The sequence below is a fragment of the Oncorhynchus nerka genome, linkage group LG19, assembly GCF_034236695.1.
Source record: "Oncorhynchus nerka isolate Pitt River linkage group LG19, Oner_Uvic_2.0, whole genome shotgun sequence".
Taxonomy (NCBI): Eukaryota; Metazoa; Chordata; class Actinopteri; order Salmoniformes; family Salmonidae; genus Oncorhynchus; species Oncorhynchus nerka.
In genome coordinates, this window is record NC_088414.1 from 16175309 (window position 1) to 16200152 (window position 24844).

A 24844-nucleotide genomic window follows, 5' to 3' on the forward strand; every position below is an offset into this window, starting at 1 on the left:
CTGGTCATGTCCAGTTGTTGACTGGAGGTTGTAGAGGATTACAGATCAGTTTATCTGTGTTTAGCCTGGATTCAATTACTATTTGTGATCTTTCAAATAATTTAGCTGTACTTGATTGAGCTTGCCTGGTGCAATGCAACCAATTAAATAAACCACTAGAGAAAACCCCACTTGGCACTCCAGGCAGTCAAATGGTCAAATGGTCAATGTTTAAAACCCAGATCTGCCCAGGAGACAGCCCTAGAGAATATGCTGATGGAAATTCAGAATGATTGCTATATGGTAAATTCCATCAGTGGGTCTCACCTGTGGCTTAAGTAATGAAGTGCTGCAGGTGAACTGACAGCATCTGGAAGTCAGTCTGATCGGATCATTTCTCATGTTGGTGGAGTTTTTTTCTAAATCCAATTGAACTTCTTCACTTACCTTTCTTTAGAAGTAAAGAGTAAAGTAAGGATGAAAGTGCCCACAGGTGGTATGTGAAGTGTATTTAGCTAGAAAAGAGGACTTCAAAACTACTTGTCAACTCTGTTAAAATGTCATATGGGAAAGTTAACAACAGCCTAAAGGAGTGTACCTATCAATCATTGGCAGTTTGGAATTTCAGAGAGAAAAGAGCTTGATATCAAGGATAATTCTCTCCAGTCAAATATTTGAGAAATTTGCCAATTTTTTGAAGTGATTTGATTGATCGCTTTGATCGTTTTGATGCCTTGGTGCACAGAGGGGTACCAGCATGCCAGCAGAATATCACCATAAAAAATACATTGGAATTTTTCACTCAAGCTCATGTTTTAATTGTCTGTCTCTCTCTGTGTGTGTGTGTGTGTGTGTGTGTGTGTGTGTGTGTGTGTGTGTGTGTGTGTGTGTGTGTGTGTGTGTGTGTGTGTGCGTGAAGTTGAGAGACAGCATACACTTGACGGAATCATCACACAATCATCAAGAAAGAAAAATGGTTCTAGTTGATTTCTGGAGACTAGGTTATATGTTGTATGTAATGGTGACCAATCACTATCCACTTCATGTGAGTGTGGTATTGCCTTTTATTACCTGTAGATTGTGAAGGCTTTTACCTTTCTGAGTATGGGCTTTCTTGATTGGATGATATTGTAAATAGGATGTTTCTAACATAGTCTCAGCACACGGTCCTGGTAATTTAAATCTGAATGACTTGAAAGGTTGAAATGGTTACACCCAGTGATGTAGTGGTAAAATAATAGGTGGGTGAATGCTGATAGTCATTCAGGATTGTTTAAAGAAGTAATGCTCCCTATACTTTTAATGCATTTTCCCGCAAAAGGTGGGTAAACGCTTGAGCAAAATGAAAAAGGTTCGTAAACGGTATTTACTTGCGTTTACCCTTCACTACAGCCCTGTTTACGCCTCCCTCCATTCACTGCCACACACACACACATCCATAGAGACCTACAGTACACACAATATAATATTTATCACGTATGGTGTACTGTATGTCAATGGTAAGTCCCTTCAAGGTTCAACGCCACAATAGAAAGATGGCTTTTGACGGAGAAAAAAATGTAATCTGAAAATAGCCAGACTGTTGCACATCATCTCTACCAGAACTTTTCTTTTGTCAACCACTACAGTATATTCACAAGGTGTCCAACGTGATGAATCATTTCACTATCTGTACAGCACAAAGAAACCCACAATCTAAAACCACCATCTCGCCGTCATACTCTCCCTCCCATTTTCTCTTTCTCTCTCTTTCCCTCACCCCCCCAATCCCTCCTCAGATTCCACCATGACACAGACTCTGGATCCCAACTGTTCCAACAGCTCAGAAGACTGGAACACCTTTTACTTCAACTCCTCAAGGGACCCCCAATGCCTCCAATACCCACCCTACCACTACACCCAACAGAATATCACCTATGTGGACTTGTACCTCCACGAGCCCTCGGTGGCGGTAGTCTTCATTGTGTCCTACCTGCTCATCTTCCTGGTCTGTATGGTGGGGAATGGTGTGGTGTGTTTCATCGTGCTGCGTAGCAAGAATATGAGGACAGTCACCAACCTCTTCATACTCAATCTGGCTATTAGTGATTTGTTGGTTGGCATATTCTGTATGCCCACTACCCTGGTGGACAACATCATAACAGGTTAGTACTCAAATGTACCCTACCCCTCAACCACAACACTAACCATTGTTTCATGTCCAAACTTTGGCTAAACCTTAACCCTACACAATTGCAGGATTGTCCACAGCTGTGGAGGGCACCTGGGCAGGCAATCAACAGGCAGTGGTTGGTAAGGACGTGGACGCACTAGCTCTCTCTGTCCTTATGGGACACCTGCTAAAAAAAATGGGGGATATGGGGTGCCAGGGTCAGAGCCAAAGCCCTCTCCCGACCACGAGCTCCCCGAGCCAAGGGATAGAGAGGCGGTAGGAGTGAGCCACACTGCACTGCACTACACTGCCAACAGCAGAGGTTTGAATTAGGCAGTGCTTAGCAGAGTACAACAGGGAAACAAATGAGAATACCCGGTTCACCAACAACCCCCAATCCTCTTCAGACGCAGCCTTGATGCCGTGCATAACGAGGGAAACGGAGAGAGTCAGTTGGGTGCAACCCAGGCAAAATGGTGAGATGCGGGGAGCCGGGACGCAGAGTCAGGTGGGTGCCTCCCTCCGAGACGGGAAGGGAAAGGAGGAGTGCACGGGGGAGAAGGGAGAGAGCCGAGACCCCCTGTCTTTCCACCGAGTCGTCCTGGTCTACACTTCGGAGGACGAAGGCCACATGGAGGCGGCCTGCTACTGCCCCAACTGTGAAAATCCGGGGGTTCCGATTGATGGCAAAGCAACCCTCAGAAAGGCGTAGCCCCAGGAGTAACCTGGGGCAGCAAGGTGTTTTCACCATTTTGTTTTTATGCGGAGGCTAGTGGCTAGACAGAGAAAGGGGGAGAGCCAGTCTGGCACAATCAAATCAAACTTTATTTGTCACATGCCCCGAATTAAACAATTGTAGACCTTACCGTGAAATGCTTACTTTACAAGCCCTTAACCAACAGTGCAGTTCAGAAAGAGTTAAGAAAATATTGACCAAATAAACTAAAGTAAAAAATTATAAAAAGTAACACAATAACATAACAATAACGAGGTTATATAAAGGGGGTACATGTACCGAGTCAGTGTGCGGTACTGGTTAGAGGTAATTTGTATATTTAGGTAGGGGTGAGGTGATTATGCATATATAATTAATAGTGAATAGCAGTAGTGTACAAAACAAATGGAGGGGTGTAAATGTAGTAGTCCAGTGGCCATTTGATTAATTGGCCCCAGTGATGTACTGGGCCGTACGTACTACTCTCTGTAGTGCCTTACGGTAGGACGCCGAGCAGTTGCCATACCAGGCAGTGAAGCAACCAGTCTGGATGCTCTCGATGGTGCCGCTGTATAACTTTCTCAGCCTGCTGAGGCAGAAAATGTTTTGTCGTGCCCTCTTCACGACTGTCTTGGTGTGTTTTGACTATGGTAGATCATTGGTGATCTCTCAAACTCTCAACCCGCTCCACTACAGCCCTGTTGATGTTAATGGGTACCTGTTTAGCCAGCCTTTTCCTGTAGTTTACGATCAGCTCCTTTGTCTTGCTCACATTGAGGGAGAGGTTATTTTCCTGGCACCACACTGCCAGTTCCCTGAGCTTCTCCCTATAGGCAAATCCAGGCGATGGGAACCAATAGGTCTATTTTGGGAGAGAAAGTTGGTAAGACCCGGTTCACCAGCGACCCCCAATCGACCCTGAACAAGTCTGTATTGGGAGAGATACAAGCATATAAATATCAGCGATCTACTTTAGTTGGAACCGCACACTGGATCCATGCACCTGGTATCCGAGCGGGATAGGGGGAAAGCTCCAGGGGCCACCAAGGGTGTGCTGGGTGTCCATGGCTTTGTTGGGGGAGACCCCGACTGGGGAGACCAAGGCCCCTACCTAGGGTCAGTCACTGGGGGGAGCCACTGGCCGTTTCAGAGCAGTTAACCAAGGGCACCCAATACCTGGTCACCCAATACAAATCAATAGGAGCACTCTGAAAAATGACAGTCCCACTTTTCAACCTTCTCCCTTGGCCCTCTATGGAGCTCCAAACAGGCTCCCACTGACATGGTGACTTCTGCCCCCCTCGGGGTACCCACTTCCTGCGTTTCACTCCTGCCTCACCCACTGGAGCTCCACGCCTTACACTGGAGCTCCACAGCCTAAGCCCAGAGCTCTAGGCCTACACTCGAAGCCTGCCCTCCATGCCTGCCCTGCCAATCCACCTGTCTGCCCTCTTGCCTGACCTCTCCCTGGGCCTGAGACCATGGCCTACTCCCTAAGCCCACCCTATGGAGCTCCACACTGTTGTTCACAGTTCAGCCCTGCACATGGTAACCCACCCTTAAAAATGAATGAAAGATCCGGGGCCAGGGAGGGCTGGGGCAGACCAAATAAAGACCATCCGATTAAGGACACAAACTCAATAAAATGATGCACAATTATAATTTATTCTCAATTTATTTTGAATCAGCATTCTTGGTTTTCTGGGCAACCTGACCGAATTCTAATAATGATTCTGTGTATCCAAAATGTAATTCATAATTCCTTGATCTGTGAAGCTATCTTGGGTGAAATTGAATGTTGAAAATTTAACACCTTAGACTTCCAAACGTCACATCACAGCCCATACTCTTCAAATATTTTCCCCCACGCTTACGCCTTGCCCCGACAAAAATGTCTCGGATGATCCCTAATAACCGCTTAGAGAGGGGTGGATTTGGTGGAAGCGCTGTAGCCAGTCAAATTCTTCTTCCGACAAGACAATTTGAGATTACCCGAAAGCATAATTGGTTTTGTGACTATAAATACAGAGTTGGTACCCCTGGTCCTCTGGAACCACTTCTGAATATTTTTTTATCATTGAAAGACAAGAGAGGCCACCTGCGGGACCCTATCTGATTGCAATGGCCAGTACTCAAACTGAGTCAGCCCTTGTTTGATCAAACCGCTGCTTTTTTGTAAGAACGTCTGCAGCAGGGATTAGCAAACCTCTGTCATTGCCAACAAAGGGTATATAACAAAGTAATGAGATAAACTTTTGTTATTGACCAAATACTTATTTTCCACCATAATTTGCAAATAAATTCATTAAAAATCCTACAATGTGATTTTCTGGATTTTTTTTTCTAATTTTATCTGTCATAGTTGAAGTGTACCTATGATGAAAATTACAGGCCTCTCTCATCTTTTTAAGTGGGAGAACTTGCACAATTGGTGGCTGACAAAATACTTTTTTGTCCCACTGTACATGAATTAAGTTTGATCATAACGTTACTGGTCCATTCCCCCATGTCAAACACTTGATTTCAGGCAGGATTATTAAGGGGCTAGGGTGACATCGCCCTAACTCTCTCATTTGAATACACCAATGGTAACATGATATTCTCTTACCTCATCTGAATAAGCACCACCTAGTAACCAACATTGAAGAAGGTGTGTTTGTGGAGGGGCGTGATTTATATAACTAGATAGCTACTCTACTGGTGCCAAAAATGTACTGTATGGTGTCAGCAAATATAATTCAAAGTTTACACTATCCATCCATGGCAAAGATAATTAAATGTCTCTCCTTTCATCTGTATCTGATGTGAGCTAGTTACTGTCTAGCTAGGTCTTCAAAAGGCGGGGAAGGGTTGTTAAAAACTCTACCAGTTGTCATTTCAACACATCAATCGGTGTTGCTGTGACACAAGAGACAAATGGGAGATATATAAATAATTTACATAATTGATTAAATTTAAATGTTGTTTGAGTTGTTTTGTACATCACCAAATTTTCTTGAGATCATTTTTTTGCAACATGGCTCACTGCATCCAAGTTTCTTGACATAGGAGTTACAAAGAGCTGTCAATAAAGGCGAGCTCATGAATACAAGCTCTCTGCCCACTTAGCCTGTCTTTTCTAACTTCCTGGTAGTCAGCCATGAGAGAATAAGTACAATTTATCAAATTGTGAGCGTTTCTATCCCCCCAAAATAGTCACTCAAAAGGCTATTTTACATGGGAATCAGAATAACTGTTCAGGAGCTATAAAAAAAGATGGTCTTTTAACTAAAACTTTTATGACTAACTTTTTATTATTAGATGGTTTATAAAAGTTTTAGGCAGTATAGATAATATATAAGTAGATAATAATAGCCTAATATGTTTGGGATATATACAATTAAAACATTGAATCATTGTATCTGTCCCTAGCAAATAAATAAATTAAAACAATGTATTTATATTTATTTTTAAACACATTCAATCACTAACAGTCAAGTCAGATGCATGGCACCATTATGGCACCATTTAGTTTACGCTCATTTGCAGCGCATAGCCCTACAATCACTTCTTGATCCAACGGTTGGATATCAACCATTATACTGTAAATGGCAAATCATTCATTCTTAAGCATTTGCTATAGCTATAACATTGTTCAACATTGACAGACAACTAAGGAAGAGAATAGACACAGGAAAATAAATTGATAATCTATATTATAGCACGGTAAGCGATTTTAAGTCCAAAAGAAGAGCGTTGTCCTCTTATATACCACTGGACACTATATTTTGCTGTTTTTTTGTTTTTGTGTTTGCAATGGCATGGTTACTATGGGAGATTTAGCTGTCATAATGCAAAGGAGCGTTTGTAGGCCAATTTTGAATCGGTAGACTGACTGCATTAATCATAATACTAATTTACTGGACAGCGAGCAATTGACAGTGAGCAAAATAACCATAGACAGGAAGTTGACAATGGCATATTAATAGGCATAAATAAATTGTATTTCTACAGTTGCAGTCCTCAAAGAGGAAATTGCATTGAATCAAATTATTCAGATGAAATGATTTACCACCTATAGAGCTAGGGTACTCCTAGTGCAGGGGCCGGCAACCTTTTTTGTGTGGAGTGCCATTTCACAATTTATCCTACCATTTCTAACGATCTGCATGCCAGTTATGATTTTCTATGTATATTATAACTAATTGTGTTTGTTTTATGTCTAATTGTGTACACACGGGTGCATTCCATAGCTCTCTAAACGGAGGTGCTGTCCATTAGCACAACCCAGCTCCACTAAAGGCCTACCTGCATCAGATGAGCAATGCCGCACCAAGGCTATGTCCAAGTTGTTGAATCCGGCGCCGTCTTCGCTCCTTTTCAAACGCATCTATAGATCTTTGTATTGTACTTCCTGATTTTCGCCATTGTTTGGTCGATATTGTTTGGCAAGCGTCCTTGATGATTGTAAGTAATTCCTTTGATGTTATGCCTCTTATTTCATTGCGTTATGTGTATTTGTCTGACATGCAGTTGTGGTCAGCAGTTTTAATTTTTAAAAATGACGTTGCGTTTTAAAACTGTGTTTTTTCCTTGATCACACACTCTTCATAGATCGATATTTAGGGTATATATGGACCGATTTAATCGAAAAAAAAGACCCAATAGTGATGTTTATGGGACATCTAGGAGTGCCAACAAAGAAGATCGTCAAAGGTAATGAATGTTTTATATTTTATTTCTGCGTTTTGTGTAGCGCTGGCTATGCTAATTATTTTGTTTACGTCCCCTTCGGGTATTTCGGGGTGTTGCATGCTATCAGATAATAGCTTCTCATGCTTTCGCCGAAAAGCATTTAAAAAATCTGACTTGTTGGCTGGATTCACAACGAGTGTAGCTTTAATTCAGTACCCTGCATGTGTGTTTTAATGAACGTTTGAGTTTTAACGAGTGCTATTAGCATTTAGCGTAGCGCATTTGCATTTCCAGATGGCTAGATGGGACACATGCGTGTCGGGTCGACGTATTAATTTGAATTCGGTCTTATTGTGACTTGATAGGAGTGGCTTTATGTATATTATGTTTCCTTAAGCGGTCTAAATGGTAGTTTAATGGTTTTGATTTATGGATAATATTCCTTGGATGTGTTTTATCTAGATAGAATCCAGATTTCGATTCAAGTGTCTTCTACTGTTTTCAATTGCATTTATCAGACATTTCAATTGTTTATATGTGAACATTTTGTTGGAACACTTGGAAATATGATTTATGCATCTTTGTTTAAAATAATAATAATAATAATGTGTATAAATTGCTCCTCTTTCATGTGTTTTTGTGGAACAGTCCCATTACAAAATAGGCTACATAACTACAAAGGTCAAATAATACATGTGATTAAAAAATACAAGGTTCAATAAAAATAAACAACTAAGATGACTGTTAAAGCCTACCAACAGCCCTGAACATAACTGAATGTAAAAAAAAAAAAAATCTTATTTCCATATTATCATCTCCATATCTGTTGCTGAGAATTGTAGCCTACTCCGTCTTCCATCTCCCCCGTCTTATTCCAAATCCCCTGCAACACAAATACACACACGTTTACATTAGTACTTACTGAAATTTTTCTGGCGTGAACATTACAAGGTTATATCATTTGGTGCTGAAATTCACATCTTACCAATTTAGTGTGATCCATGTCCCTGCTTTCCATATCTGAGCTGCCTAATATCTATGCTATATTTGGAGACTTTGAGCTGCGCACAGGCCTCTGAGTGGTCCGTTGTCAGCCGGCTGCGTGAAGGGCTCAGGTTTGACTTCATGTGTGAAAAGATCTGTTCACATAGATACGTGGATCCAAATGCTGAAAGCATTGCAAATATAACATTCTTCAGACTGTCAAATTTCACTGGCATGCTCTTCCAACAGTGGATAATGGAGGCCCCCTGATCTCTCTCAGTCCCTTCCGGTTCTTTGAGCAGCTCCGTCAATTTTGATGACCAAAGGGAGGATGCCTTGAGCTAGATCAGCTGCCTTTCAGAGTCCTCGATACCCATCCACTGACACACAGACAGATCCAAGTCGCTCTCCTTAAAGTTGTCTGACTTGATCAAAAAAGAAAACATTGGGCCATGTTACGTGAAGTCTTGAAATCTTTCAGGGAACTCAGCTCCCCCATGTACACTCAGATAATGTCAGCACTGACAGTGTGTGGAATTGACAGCCCTTTGAGTTGCTTGAAGTGCCCGAAAGTTCCACTTTGGACATCCCGCGAGTAAACTTCTATCTTGGCAAACAATACCTTCCATGCATTGAACAGATCCAGCACTGTTTAGCCTGCACCCTGCAGGCGCAGGTTGAGCTCAGTGAGGTGACCTGTTATATCAGTGAGAAACATCAATTTTACAAGCCAATCCTCATCCTCAAGCTTTGGGTAGTTTTGGCCCTTTTCTGACAAAAAGCTTTAACCGTATCCAAACACTTCACAAACCGTTCCAGAACCTTCCCTCCACTTAACCACCTGAAACTGCAGTGAAGAGGCAAGCCTTTGAGGATTTGTTCCATCTCTTCCAGCAGTGTCAAACTGTCTGTGTCAAAGATAAGCGAGCAACAAAGAATTTCACAATTTTAACTACACAGTACCTAAATCGGAATTTGAAATATTGTAACATATTCTCTTGGTGAATGATACAGTGAAAATTAACCACAGGGGTGGCCATTCTTATCTTCTATCAGCATTGCGAATCCTTTGTTTCCCCACCATAGCGGGGGCACGGTCAGTTGTAATAGAGAATATTTTTTTAATATCGACACCTCTCTCCTTTAAATGATCAGTGAAGGGTTTTGCTACATCTTCCCCTTTAGTAGTACCATGCATGGGTTTTAGACAAAGGCGCTTGTCGCGTACCTGCTCTGAGTCACAGTATCTTGCAACAACTGACAGATGTGGAATGTCATTCACATCTACACTCTCATCAAGAGCCACACACTAGTTTGCTGCTCCTTTACATTTTCAACCATCTCAGTAATGCGCCTTTCAACAGTTCTGGCAGACACAGGCATGTATTCTATCTTTGAGATGATTGTGTCTTTGTTAGGCAATACATCAAATAAAGCCTGCGAACTACTGAGGAAAGACTCCTTGATATATTTCCCTTCGGTAAATGGTTTTCCATGTTTAGCAGTGCACTGCGCAACTTTTGTAGCTCCCCTCTGTTGCTTGATTTTTGACTGCATGTAGATTTTTTAAACACACTTCTTTGCTTTTCATACCTGGACACGGCCATCTTGATTCATTCAGCCTTGCCCGCCTCATTCTTGAAGTTTTTCTCATGTCTCGTTTCAAAACTACACTGTGCACTTGACTTGACGTCCAACAAACAACAGTTTTACAACAGAGAATCCATATTCCGTTGTCCAAGAGGCAATACATGAGTGGAAATCTGCCTTATTTTTTCTTTGCTGATGAGATTTTGCGGCCTGAACCATTTTAAATAACAAAAGAAAGCTTGCTAGCTCATAGCCAAGTGAAAACGAATCTCTCATCTTCAGTGCCGCCTTGGTTTTGAATTTGGCGGGAGAGGCTTGCGCTGAACTAATAATATTAATCTCCTGCAAAATCATGAAAACCCATTGGCTAATCAGGTTGACATACCTTGGTAATAACTACAACATTGCGGTGAATATCAATGCAATTTCGAAACCAATGCATGCAATTTCACAAATTTTGTCCAGTCTATAAAAATAAATTACCTGGTGAAAATAAGTGAGACAATAAAAATCAAGCCAAGGCTTGGCAAGCCACGCAAATAAATAATAATTTTAAAAAGCCTTGGCGTGCTAAGGCAAATACCCTTGCATGCCAAGGCTAGCACCCTTGTTCTAGTGCATTATGTTATGACATGCATTATCTGACTTATACCTACAGAATTGTATCTCGGGAGGAGCGGCTTCTGTGGAGGAACTTTGAATTTCTCTGAACTTCTGATTGGCTTAACGTTGGACCAGAGCTAGCTAACAAGCTTCTGTGTGCAGATCGGCACCAACATTTAAAATGACCTTTTTGTAGTTAATAAGTCCAATGTGAAACAATAGTATCTTTAACTAGCATTGAAAAAGTGAATCCATTCTTCTCTAATAAAAAAATAAATATTCAGAGGGGGAGGGGAGGTAGGCTACACACACACCCACGGACAGATTTTCAGCTGGCAGGCAGACACTGGAAGAAGTTTTTTGTGTAACATAAAATAATGTTATTAACCGATTCCCGTGCTTTAAAAATAATGATTCTGGAACAGTACAGACCATTTAATTCCCAGTTCTGTTTCTGTTTCTTGAAAATGTTTGTTATTTTCCAGTTTTTATGTCTGCTCTCTGAACTGGTTCCAACCCCTGGTTAGCACCCGGTTACCTCTGTTATGTTGTTGGTGGTACTGGGGTTGTTTTCCTGAATGTTTGTGTTTACTGTAATGGTCATATTCTGACAGCTGATAGGTCTAATGGACAAAATCAGTCTAAGACTGTCAACCGTGGCTGCTTCTATACAGAACTTACTGTAAGTGGCACAGTCATGAGCTTAGAGTGCTTAGTGCTATCTACTTTGACCCAATGTCTATTACACAGTTTCCAATCACTCTACTTGTCTTTCCACATATTCCCTCACTCAGTCCCTATTCATTTTTGTTCATGTTTATGAAATTGCATGTTATCTACACTTTTAGAAAAAAGGGTTCCAAAAGGGTTCTTCGGCTATCCTCATAGGGAATCCTTTTTGGTTCCAGGTAGAACTGTTTTGGGTTCCATGTAGAACGCAAAAGGAGTTCTACTCAAACCAAAAAGGGATATTCAAAGGGTTCTCCGATTGCCACGCCCTGACCTTAGAGATCCTTTTTATGTCTCTATTTTGGTTTGGTCAGGGCGTGAGTTGGGGTGGGCATTCTATGTTTTTGTGTTCTATGTTTTCTATTTCTGTGTGTTTGGCCGGGTGTGTTTTTCAATCAGAGGCAGCTTACTTAGGTAGCCTTTTCCCACCTGTGTGTTTTGTGGGTAGTTGTTTTATGTTTTGTGTCTTTCTGCACCAGACAGAACTGTTTCGTTCGTTCTCTTCGTTGTTTTTTTGTTAATCAATGTTCAGTTCAAATAATAAAGATGAACACGTACCACGCTGCACCTTGGTCCTCCACTCCTTCCAACAGCCGTTACAGAACTACCCACCACCAAAGGACCAAGCAGCGTGGCCAGGAGGAGCAGGGATCCTGGGCCCAGGAGAAAAGAGAATGGAGGACATCGTGGACATGGGAGGAGGTGATGGCAGGGGACAAGACCCTGCCATGGAAACAGGCTGAAGTAGTAAGGGAGGAACAACGTCGCTACCAGGAGTCACGGCAACGAACCAGACACGAGAGGTAGCCCCAAACTTGTTTTGGGAGGAGGCATATGGGGAGTGTGGCAGAGTCAGGATTCAGACCTGAGCCAACTCCCCGTGCTTACCGTAAGGAGCCGAGGATGGAACCAGAGTCAGTCGGGGTGAAATTGGAGGTGAGCGAAGGGAGCGAAGCAGAGACAGTGAAGGAGTTGATGGGGAGATTGGAGGAGAGAGTAATGAGAGAGTTGCTGTGTTGGTGCATGAGGCACGACATCCGCTCAACAGAGTGTGTCCTCGATTTGATGTCACCTGAGTCAGCTCTCCATACTCGTCCTGAGGTGCGTGCTAGCCGTCTGGTGAAGACTGTGCCAGCCCCACGCACCAAGCCCCCTGTGGGCCTCCCCAGCCCTGCACGTCTTGTGCCAGCTTGATGCTCTAGACCTCCAGTGCGCCTCCACAGCCCGGTGAGTCCTGCGCCGGCTCTAGGTACGGTTTCCCAAGTTCGCCAGGAGGACCTAGTGCGGCCTGTTCCATCTCCCCGCACGTGCTGGGCTAGGGTGGGCATTCAGCCTGGAAGAGTGGTGCCAAGGCTACGCACCAGATCTCCAGTGCTCCCCCACAGCCCGGTCTATCCTGTGCCTCCTCCACGGACCAGGCCTCCAGTAGGTCTCCCCAGCCTGGTGAGTCGTGTGCCTGCATCCTGTCCGGAGCTGCCAGAGTCTCCCTCCTGTCCGGAGCTGCCAGAGTCTCCCTCCTGTCCGGGGCCTGCTGCGAGGGTACCCAGGCCCGGGGTCGGCGGCGAGGGTCCCCTCTCCAGATGTGCCATCTAAGTGGGCCAAGCCTAAGGTGGAGCGGGGTCCACATCCCGCACCAAAGCCGCCACCTCAGATAGATGCCCACCCAGACCCTCCCCTATAGGTTTTGCGTCACGCCCTGACCTTAGAGATCCATTTTATGTCTCTATTTTGGTTTGGTCAGGGCGTGAGTTGGGGTGGGCTTTCTAAGTTTTTGTGTTCTATGTTTTCTATTTCTGTATGTTTGGCCGGGTGTGGTTCTCAATCAGAGGCAGCTGTCTATCGTTGTCTCTGATTGAGAACCATACTTGGGTAGCCTTTTCCCACCTGTGTTTTGTGGGTAGTTTTCTGTTTTGTGTCTTTCTGCACCAGACAGAACTGTTTTGGTTTTGTTCGTTCTCTTCATTGTTTTTTTGTTAATCAGTGTTCAGTTCAAATAATAAAGATGAACACATACCACGCTGCACCTTGGTCCTCCACTCCTTCCAACAGCCGTTACACCGATGGTGACAGCCAAAGAATCCTTCAAGGTTCTAGATAGCACCTTTTTTCTAGGAGTGTACCTTTTTCTTAAGAAAAATATTCAATCTAAGGATCCACTACTGACTCATTATTTGTCCCAGATATCTTCTTTCATTGTATATTCTACATATCACGTCTTTGTTTTATTTGACAGGCTGGCCTTTTGGAAGTTTAGTGTGTAAGCTGAGTGGGATGGTTCAAGGCATATCAGTGTCAGCTTCAGTCTTTACTCTGGTGGCAATAGCTGTGGACAGGTGAGGTTTCTTTCAACTGATGAAATCATGAATTAAGCTGTGTGTTTGTGAAACAAAAGTGTGTGTGTTGAAAATGTTCACTAAGGAACAATCCATTATCTCCTCTCCCTATGACAGGTTCCGCTGCATCGTGTACCCCTTCAAGCAGAAGCTGACCATCTCCACCTCCAAGCTGATCATTGTCATCATCTGGGTCCTGGCTATCTCCATCATGTGTCCTTCAGGGGTCATGCTCCAGGTACTGTCTAATGCTGGTACAGCTCAGGTTTTATTATTCAAATGTCAGTTTCAACATCAATGTTATAAAGGCCATATTTCACTTTCACAAAAGGCAAAACAATACAGTGCATATACAGTACATTACCAGTCAAAAGTTTGGACACATCTACTCATTCAATGGTTTTCCTTTATTTTGACGATTTTTTACATTGTAGAAAAGTAGTGTAGACATCAAACTTCTTCAAGACTGTTGGAAAAGCATTCCTCATGAATGTGGTTCAGAGTGTGTAAAGCACATATGTCAGAGTCAAGGCCCGCGGGCCACATCCGGCCCGCAAGAAGGTTTTTTACGGCCCCTGGGATGATCTTGATTTATTTTGCAAGCCGGCAGCCCGCAGATCTTTACACGCACCAATACTACATTTCCCACAATGCAAAGGTGACGCACCGAGCAGAAAGGCTGCTTCATTTCAATATTTATTGGCACAGCAGTCGTCAGCATCACAGTAAAATTAACTTTCAGATACCCATCAAAAATGGCAAAACGGAAGGTGGATACTGAGAACCGGGGTTTCAAACAAGGTGGGAGTCGGAGTATATGTTCACGAAGGTAGCTGGAAAAACCTGTGTGTCTTCTGTGTGGAGAAAGTGTGGCGGTACTGAAAGAGTATAATCTGAGACGACATTATGAAACGAAACACGCGGACAAAAACAAGAATATGGACATGGAACAAAGGCTACAAAAGGCAGAGGAATTAAAACGAGGCCTCAAATCTGACATCAAAAAAGCCAAATCACAAGGCCAGGCTGCTGTCAAGGCCAGTTTTATTTTGGCAGAAGAGATCGCTAAATCAGCCCGGCCATTTACGGAGGGGGATTTCATCAAAAACTGCATGATTAACGAAGTTTGCCCAGAAAAAGGCAACTCTTTTTAAATGTGAGTCTGAGCAGAAACACCATTGCCGAGAGAGTAGACCAGTTGTCCATCAATCTAAAAGAGCAGCTTTGAAAAGGGAAAAGATTTTATTGCATATTCCTTGGCTGTGGATGAGAGCACCGACATTTCTGACATTGCCCAGTTGTCAATTTTCATCCGCGGAGTGGACTCCAACCTAAGCGTGACAGAGGAGTTTTTGGCTTTACGTCCTATGCATGGCACAACTACGGGGCATGATTTGTATGAAGAGGTGTCAAGATGTGTAAATGAGATGGAGCTGCCTTGGGAAAACTTGTGGGTTTGACAACCGACGGAGCACCTGCGATGTGTGGACACAGGAGCGGACTGGTGGCGAAGATACGGGAAAAGATGCAAGAGGAAAAACAGGTGAGCTGACAGCTTATCATTGTATCATACACCAGGAAGCGTTGTGCGGTAAAGCCTTGAAAATGGAGCATGTAATGAGCATCATCACGCGCACAGTTAACTTTTATCAGAGCCAAAGGTTTGAATCACCGCCAGTTCAAGGCATTTCTGACGGAGTTAGAAACGGAGCATGGTGATTTGCCTTATCACACAGAGGTGCGATGGCTAAGCCAGGGAAAGGTGCTTCAAAGATGTTTCGATCGTGAGGAGATTTGTCTGTTCTTGGACAGCAAAGGGAAAGACACAACACAACTCCGAGACGAAATGTTTCTGTGTGAAATGGCTTTTCTGTGTGACATTACGAGTCATCTGAATGCAATAAACTTGCAGCTGCAGGGTCGGGATCGTGTCATCTCTGATATGTACAGTACAGTGAAGGCATTTAAAACCAAACTGACTCTGTGGGAGACGCAGATGCGGAAAGAAAATTTGAGCCACTTTCCCAGCTGCCAGACCATGAAAGAGAAGCTCTCTACCAGTGCGTTCCCCGGCACACAGTTGGCTGATAAAATAGGTATGCTTGCCGCTGACTTTCGACGCCGATTGCTGACTTTGAAGCACAAAAAGCAGGTTGGAACTGCTCGGTAACCCATTTGCTGTTGACGTGGAAAGCTCACCACCAAACCTCCAAATGGAGTTGATTGACCTCCAATGCAATGATGCACTGAGGGCAAAATATGCGGCAGTGGGTGCTGCGGAGTTCGCCCGTTTCCTCCCCGGCACAATGCCCCAGCTGCGCATCCAGGCTGCTCAAACGTTGTCTATGTTTGGCAGCACATACCTGTGTGAACAACTGTTTTCTTGATGAACCTGAACAAAACATCACACTGACTTACTGCTGAACACCTCCAACTGAGGATTTCTTCAGCTCAGAGCCTTACCCCGAACATTGATGAACTTGTGGAAAAGATGGGACACCACCAAGCTCAACCTCAAACAAGTGAACATTACTGTGCAATCACATATTTAGAGTTTTTACTCCAAGTTTAAAAGTTAAAATTTAATATTTGTTTTCACTGCATGTCCTTAAACAAAGTGTTGTTTTTGATTAATAGATTTTTTAGAAAATTTGATTTGTTTAATGTTCATGTTATGGGGATATTTATATAAAGGAAATTTGTCTTTTGTGTCTGTTGAAAATTAAAGATTACTGACAGAGCCATAAGAAAATATTGCTTTATTTATCTGATCATATTGTAATATATTTGTTAGGTTTTCAGTAGGTTATTGTTCACTGTAATGAACATTACAGTCCGGCCCTGCCTTTGTAGCTGTTTTGCCCTCCGTCCATTTGACTTTCTTCTTTGAAGAATCTCCTAATATTCTACAGTGTACAAAATAGTAAAAATAAAGAAAAACCCTTGAATGAGTAGGTGCGTCCAAACTTCTGACTGGTACTGTATGTATCAATCTGATATCACTGCATGAAAATACACGTTTCTGGGTTGAAAATTCCAGCATACTTTTCCGCAAACGGACAGTTTTTGTGAGTTTTTGACGCCGTGTCACAGATACATGGCTTTGGCACACCCCACGGATATGATGGGAAACACAGGTTGGTGTTCAAGCCACGATTATAGGTCTATTCACGTGGCATGATCATGTTGAGTACTCCAGTGAACTTACCCGATAACATACGGTGTCGCTGAAGTTTCCTGGCTATACACATCACAAAATCAAAGTCAAGTCTATTTGTCATATGTACAGAATACATTGGCTGGGTGGTAAACTGTAAAAGATAACTATATACAGGTATTTTTCACAGGCTGGCTTAGATTTTTACTTTACCTCTTAACAGCATTTTAATGTTTGTTTTATACTTTAAATAATTCAGTAATGACTCCAAAAAATGATGGCAATCACCCCATTTTATCACCACAAAGAACTGCCTTCAGCAGAAAACTGTTAGCTAACAGAGCAGAAGTTTACTTGCAAGCACAACTGTGGGAGTAAAGACCCGCAGAAATCTGGTGACTACCCTTAGTGGTGAAAGTAAGAAGGTGAGATGAATCAAAGAAACAAACCAAAAACTGACTAGGTTGTCCCTTTCATCTGTGGCTTAATTGTCAGAGTAGAGGACCAAAAATGTTGTATGGGTCAAAATTCTACAAACATCCAGCTAAGGACCATATGCATTTTTAGGTAACATAACAACCCAATGTAGGAAAAATAAGCTAGCAACCGCAAGATAGCAACACGTCCTGGGGAGGGTAGCCATTGCTGGTCAACAGCCCAGCGCGGTATCCAACATGTCTGACAGAAACACAATGACAGAAAGAGGGTTTAGATAATAAAAGTTGCCACATTGATTATTGCGATCCTAATGAATATAAAAATATTTTTTTATAATAACAAGCACCTGGATAATTGCTCAACTCTATCTGAGCTGGTATGCCATGACCTCATGCTATTATAATTTTTAAATAATCTTCCAAAGACTAAAATGTCACCCCAACAGGGTCACCCAGAAGACTGACCTGGCAACATATAGCCTGTGAGAATGGAGTACCAGAGCGAGGGGTGTTCCTCCTCCCTGGAAGGAAGCAGAGGAGCCTGGGGTGTATGGATATGGAGTACAATAATATTTAATGTCTCCATAAAACACCTTTAAGATTCAGTATTAATCGCATATTTTTTCCCTTCACTCACAAAATTAAATACTGAAAGAAAATCTACACATACATGAAGCCATTTGATACCTTTGATACCCAGCTGAGCATGAACAATGTTGCACATGAAAGAGGTGTTTGGCCATGTCCTTAGCTCTCCCCTGGTGCTGGTGAAAATTTCCACCAAATTTGGCACACATGTCAGCCAAGAAGGGCTCCCTGATGTTGTCACTGAGGCAAGCAAAGGTCACCTCCTTGAGGGGAATGAACTCCTTGTAGCATTGGGGAAAAATAGTTGGACATGAGAAATGACATGCTTCAGAGTGGCTCTCAAAAAGTGAGGCAGTTGATGAGGGTCAGCCAATATAGGGAGTTAGACATTTTACATTTAGCAGAAGCTCTTATCCAACTTACAGGTACTGCATTCATCATACGGTAGCTATTTGAGAAAACCACATATCACAGTCATAGTACTGTAAGTGCATTTTGCTACAGTAAAGTAGCTATTAGCAAAGTCAGTGCTAGTAACAAAAGACAAGTGTGAGAGTTAGTGCTAGAAAAAAAAGGGTGTTGGGGAGGGGGGCATTGATACTATGATACAACGATAGTTTGTGTGGAGGTACACCACCGTTCAAAAGTTTGTTGTCAGTTAGAAATGTCCTTATTTTTGAAAGAAATGCAAATGTTTTGTTCATTAAAATAACATCAAATTGATCAGAAATACAGTGTCCCTGTACAGGGATCAACATCAGCGGAAATTTCAGTACTCGATACAACTCAAACTTTCATTAAAACACACATGCAGGGTACTCAATTAAAGCTACACTCGTTGTGAATCTAGCCAACATGTCAGATTTTTAAAATGCTTTTCGGCGAAAGCATGAGAAGCTATTATCTGATAGCATGCAACACCCCGGAATACCCAAAGGGGACGTAAACAGAATAATTAGTGTAGCCGGCGCTACACAAAACGCAGAAATAAAATACAAAACATTCATTACCTTTGACGAGCTTCTTTGTTGGCACTCCTATATGTCCCATAAACATCACAATTGGGTCTTTTTTCGATTAAATCCGTCCATGTATACCAAAATGTCCATTTATGAAAACCGTCTGATCAGGAAAAAACTGCTTTCAAAAACGCAACGTCATTTTTTTAAATTAAAAAAGTTGCCTATAAACTTTGACAAAACACTTCAAACTACTTTTGTAATCCAACTTTAGGTATTAGTAAACGTTAATAATTGATCAAATTGATCACGGGGCGATCTGTATTTAATAGCAGCACGTTTTGAAATGATGGTCCATTTTCTCTCTCTCAAAACTTCCTGCTGTGTACTTGATGACAGGAAGTGCCTATTTCTCATCTGACCAAGGATTAACTTCAAAGCAAATGACAGTACTGGCGACATCGTGGGGAAGCTGTAGGCATTGTAAATGGGTTGCCATCTATTTTCCCTTGCCATAAAGAATACAGAGACTGGCGGAGGGATATTTTTTAGTTTTTTTTGTGAACAGTTTTCCTTGGGATTTTGCCTGCTAAACACGTTCTGTTATAGTCACAGACATGATTTAACCAGTTTTATAAACTTCAGAGTGTTTCCTATCCACATATACTAATCATATGCATATACTATATTCCTTGCATGAGTAGCAGGACGTTGAAATTGTGCGTGATTTTTAACAAAATGCTGTGAAAATTCGCAGCCTCCTTAAAAGGTTTTTAATGCCGTAAATTACTATTGTAGCTGGAAATGGCTGATTTTTAATGGAAAAACTACATAGGTGTACAGAGGCCCATTATCAGCAACCATCACTCCTGTGTTCCAATGGCACGTTGTGTTAGCTAATTCAAGTTTATAATTTTAAAAGGATAATTGATCATTAGAAAACCCTTTTGCAATTATGTTAGCACAGATAAACTGTTGTGCTGATTAAAGAAGCAATGCAACTGGCCTTATTTATACCAGTTGAGTATCTGGAGCATCAGCATTTGTGGGTTCGGTTACAGGCTCAAAATGGCCAGAAACAAAGTACTTTCTTCTGAAACTCGTCAGTCTATTCTTGTTCTGAGAAATGAAGAATATTCCATGCGAGAAATTGTCAAGAAACTGAAAATCTCTTACAACGTTGTATACTACTCCCTTCACAGAACAGTGCAAACTGTCTCTAACCAGAATAGAAAGAAGAGTGGGAGGCCCCAGTGCACAACTGAGCAAGAGGACAAGTACATTAGAGTGTCTGGATTAACTGGATAAGCTCCGTTCAAGACTATCCTACCAATGGAACTATAAAAACTGTAATATCTCATGTTTCACCGAGTTGTGGCTGAATGACATGGATAATATACAGTTGGATGGGTTTTCAGAACAGCTACCTCCGGTAAGATGGGTGGTGGTCTGTCTTTTTGTCAATATCAGCTGGTGAGCAAAATCTGATATCAAAGAAGTCTCAAGGTTTTGCTTGCCTGACGTAAAGTACATCATGATAAACTGTAGACCACACTATTTGCCAAGAGAGTTTTCATCTATATTTTGTTGTAGCTATCTATTTAGCACCACAAACCGATGTTGGCACTAAGACCATATTCAACGAGCTGTATAGGGCCTTAAGCAATGAAGAAAATGCTCATCCAGAGGAAGCTCTCCTAAGTGCATCGATGGCGTCATCCCCACAGTGACCGTACATACATACCCCAACCAGAAGCCATGGATTACAGGTGACATCCGCACTGAGCTAAAAAGTAGAATTCCTTTCAGGGAGTGGGATACTAACCTTTGAGGCAAGCAACACTGAAGCATGCATGAGCGCACCAGCTGTTCCAGACGACTGTGTGATCATGCTCTCTGTAGCCGATGTGACTAAGACCTTTAAATAGGTCAACACTCAAAGCGCATCACTAAAAGCTAAGGACCCTGGGACTAAGCACCTGCCTCTGCAACTGGATCCTGGACGTCTTGACGGGCCACCCCCAGGTGGTACGGATAGGCATCAACCTATCTGCCACACTGATCCTCAACACCTGGGGCCTCTCAGTGGTCCATACTTAGTCCCCTCCTGCACTCACTGTTCACCCACAACTGTGCTTGCGGCCAAGCACGACTCCAACACTATCACTAAGTTTGCCGATGACACAACGGTGGTAGGCCTGATCACCGACAATGATGAGACAGCCAAGGGAGGAGGTCAAAGACCTGGCAGTGTGGTACCAGAACAACAACCTCTCCTCTTCGTTATCAAGACAAAGGAGCTGATCGTGGACTACAGGAAAGGGAGGGTCAAACACACACCCATCCACATCGGTGGGGCTGTAGTAGAGCAGGTCAGGAGCTACAAGTTCCATGGTGTCCACATCACCAACAGTCTATCATGGTCCAAACACGCAAAGACAGGCGTGAAGAGGGCACGGCAACGCCTATTCCCCTTCGAGAGACTGAAAAGATTTGGCATGGGTCCTCAGATCCTCAAGAAGTTCTAAGGTTGCACCTTCGAGAGCATCCTGACTGGTTCCATCGCTGCCTGGTATGGCAACTGCTTGGCATTCGACTGCAAGGCGCTGCAGAGCACTACCAGAGCACAGGCGGTGTCAGAGGAAGGCCCTAAAAATGGTCAAGGACTCTAGCCGTCCTGGCAGTAGGTGCCAATGACTGGCTGTTTGGCTGTCTACATACACCCATAATCAGAGCCCCCGGAGCTCTTCCCTGGCTGGCTCTGGTAGTGACTTCCCCAGTCAAACCACATACAGGACACATTTTCAGACACCTTCACTGCACTGCAAGTTGCTTTGGATAAAGGTGTCTGCTAAATTGCATATACTGTATTATATTATCACATGTTTTGCTGTGCTCACTTGAAGAGGAAGGTGGCGCAGCGGTCCTTCGTGTGTAAATTTTGTCATCAAACTTTGTCATGAAAGTCTGGCATTCTCTGGATTTATGGTGCTTTCAAGACAACTGGGTACTCTGAAGGTTGAATCTTGACATCAGTGATCATCAGGTCGGAGCTCTAGAAAGAGGCTCAAGTTCCTGACTTGGAATTCCCAGTGATCATCCCAGTCGTAGCTAGTTTGTCTTGAACTCACTGAAGTCTGAGATTTCCCAGTTCCGAGTTTCCAGTTGTTTTGAATGCGGTAGACGTCATGCTGAATTGACAGCATGGCCAATGTATTCAACATTTTATGGCCCATGGTGTTGAATGTTCATAATTTTAAGCTTGGAATAGAGACCTTAAACCCAGACTTGGACCACACCCACAGGCTAGTGATTACCTTTCAACGCTTGCAGTTAGCTACTATTCCTTCCAAATCATTTGCGATTTCCAACTTGTTGTGTAATGTTTATGTCCAATGACTGCTAGCTAAGATTTTGAAAGTATGATGTTGACAAAGCTACAGTAGATATAACGTGTTTTCACATGAGCCTTCTTGGATGGGCACTTCTAATGTAACTCTATGGCAGCACCCAAGGGGCTTGAATTTTCGAGCTCTACCCGTAGATTTAGTGGTGACATAGTGTCCACATGAGTGACAGAAAAGTAAGCCAATTGCGGGGGAACTAGAGAACATTACCAACCCCTATGCTCCGTATTTTCCGCTGGCTGCATTTTGAAACACCTGCATTTTGGAGCTGCCTCACTCAAGAAGGCAAAAAAAGAGACCATGTTTGTATGCTGCTTTTTAGAAAATTGACATGTATTAATGCCAAATTAACATGCAAAACAGGCAGGGCTCAAAACATGCGGGAGGCTTGCAATTTGCACCGATTTGCATGCCAGTTATGAATCTTTGTATATGTACATTTTCATGGAATAACGTTTTTGTTTCTCAAAATCAATGTCACGTTGTTAATCATAAAAATCTAAAATAAAATTATAAAAGTTCAAATTCAACTATGACAAGAGCACTAGCCTATGCCATATGAACACATTGATACACTGTGATCCATTGGCGGCTAAAGAAATGAGATCCTAGACTATAGGCCAATGCAGCAGTAGGCCTATAACTTCCATCATCAAGTATGTAAAATACATAGGCCTAAAGCTGACAAATAAAAACAGAAAATATCCAGATGAAAATTCTGGTTCTTTCAATCACATTCATCTCTCTTCTCCGCTTGTCTCCCTCCCTTTATATTTGTCTTGATATCAAATTTGATTTGTCACATACACATGGTTAGCAGATGTTAATGCGAGCATAGTGAAATGCTTGTGCTTCTAGTTCCGACCATGCAGTAATATCTAACAAGTACTCTAACCTAACAATTTCTGTACTGACCTCGCCTTCTGCATGATAGCGGGGTGAACAGGCTGTGGCTCGGGTGGTTGTTGTCTTTGATTTTTTTGGCGTGACATCGGGTGGTGTAGGTGTCCTGGAGGGCAGGTAGTTTGCCCCCGGTGATGCGTAGTGCAGACCTCACTACCCTCTGGAGAGCCTTACGTTTGTGGGCAGAGCAGTTGCCGTACCAGGCGGTGATACAGTTTGTGAGTTATCTTGGTGACAAGCCAAATTTCTTCAGCCTCCTGAGGTTGAAGACGCACTGCTGCACCTTCTTCACCACGCTGTCTGTGTGGGTGGACCATTTCAGTTTGTCCGTGATGTGTAAAAAATAGACAAATGTCCATACAGATGTCTCCACTACTGTCGTGTCGATGTGGATAGGGGGCTGCTCCCTCTGCTGTTTCCTGAAGTCCACGATCATCTCCTTTTGTTTAGTTGACATTGAGTGTGAGGAGGTTATTTTCCTGACAACACACTCCGAGGGTCCTCACCTTCTCCCTGTAGGCCGTCTCGTCGTTGTTGGTAATCAAGCCTACCACTGTAGTGTCATCTGCAAACTTGATGATTGAGTTGGAGGCATGCATAGCCACGCAGTCATGGGTGAACAGGGAGTACAGGAGAGGGCTGAGAATGGACCCTTGTGGGGCCCCAGTGTTAAGCATCAGCGGGATGTAGGTGTTGTTACCTTCCCTCACCACCTGGGGGTTGCCCGACAGGAATTCCAGGATCCAGTTGCACAGGGCAGGGTCGAGACCCAGGGTCTCGAGCTTAACCTGTCTGGGAACGGGGTTCCTCTAGCGTAACCCCTCGCCAACAGCCAATGAAATTTCAGGGCGCCAAATACAAATCAACAGAAATCTCATAAATCAAATTTCTCAAACATACAAGTTTTAGGCACCATTTTAAAGATACAATTCTCGTTAATCCAGCCACAGTGTCTGATTTCAAAAATGCTTTACAGCGAAAGCTCCACAAACGATTATGTTAGGTCACCACCAAGTCACAGAAAAACCCAGCCATTTTCCAGCCAAAGAGAGGAGTCACAAAAAGCACAAATCCTGTTTCCATTGATCATCCTTGAGATGTTTCTTGATTGGAGTCCACCTGTGGTAAATTCAATTGATTAGACATGATTTGGAAAGGTGCACACCTGTCTATATATAAGGTCCCAAAGTTGACATTGCATGTCAAAAACCAAGACATGAGGTGAAAGTAATTCTCCGTGGAGCTCCGACACAGGTTTGTGTCGAGGCACAGTTCTGGAGAATTGTACCAAAATATTTCTGCAGCATTGAAGGTCCCCAAGGCCCAATAACAGTCAACCTCATCCTCTAAGACATTTTTCTGAGCTGAGAACCCAATGTACAGAACTCAACATCAAACTACAGTAGATGGCATTAACTCTCAGCTCAGTGCGATAGGGGGCAAGGTGACAACACTGGAAAATGCCTTGCCTGATATCAACAACAACATGGGGGGCCCGGATGAGGCAGACGAGCCAATCATATCCATGGAAAACTCGCTGACCGATGCCATGAAAACAATAGCATCTGCTAAAAAGAAAATAGAGCATCGGGAAGAGAAAACAGAGGACCTGGAAATAAGGGGGTGAAGGAATA

General features: G+C 43.0%; 1 protein-coding gene across 1 annotated transcript in view; it reads left to right on the forward strand.

Annotated features, from left to right (window-relative positions):
* Positions 1–1763: 1763 nt before the first annotated feature.
* Positions 1764–24844, forward strand: part of LOC115147004 (neuropeptide FF receptor 2-like) — a 45245-nt gene continuing 22164 nt past the window's right edge. The window contains exons 1-3 of the mRNA XM_029688993.2: positions 1764–2123; positions 13660–13759; positions 13877–13997. Of these exons, the coding sequence (XP_029544853.2) occupies positions 1766–2123; positions 13660–13759; positions 13877–13997 (579 nt within the window). The 5' untranslated portion in view covers positions 1764–1765. The remainder of the gene's footprint in view (positions 2124–13659; positions 13760–13876; positions 13998–24844) is intronic.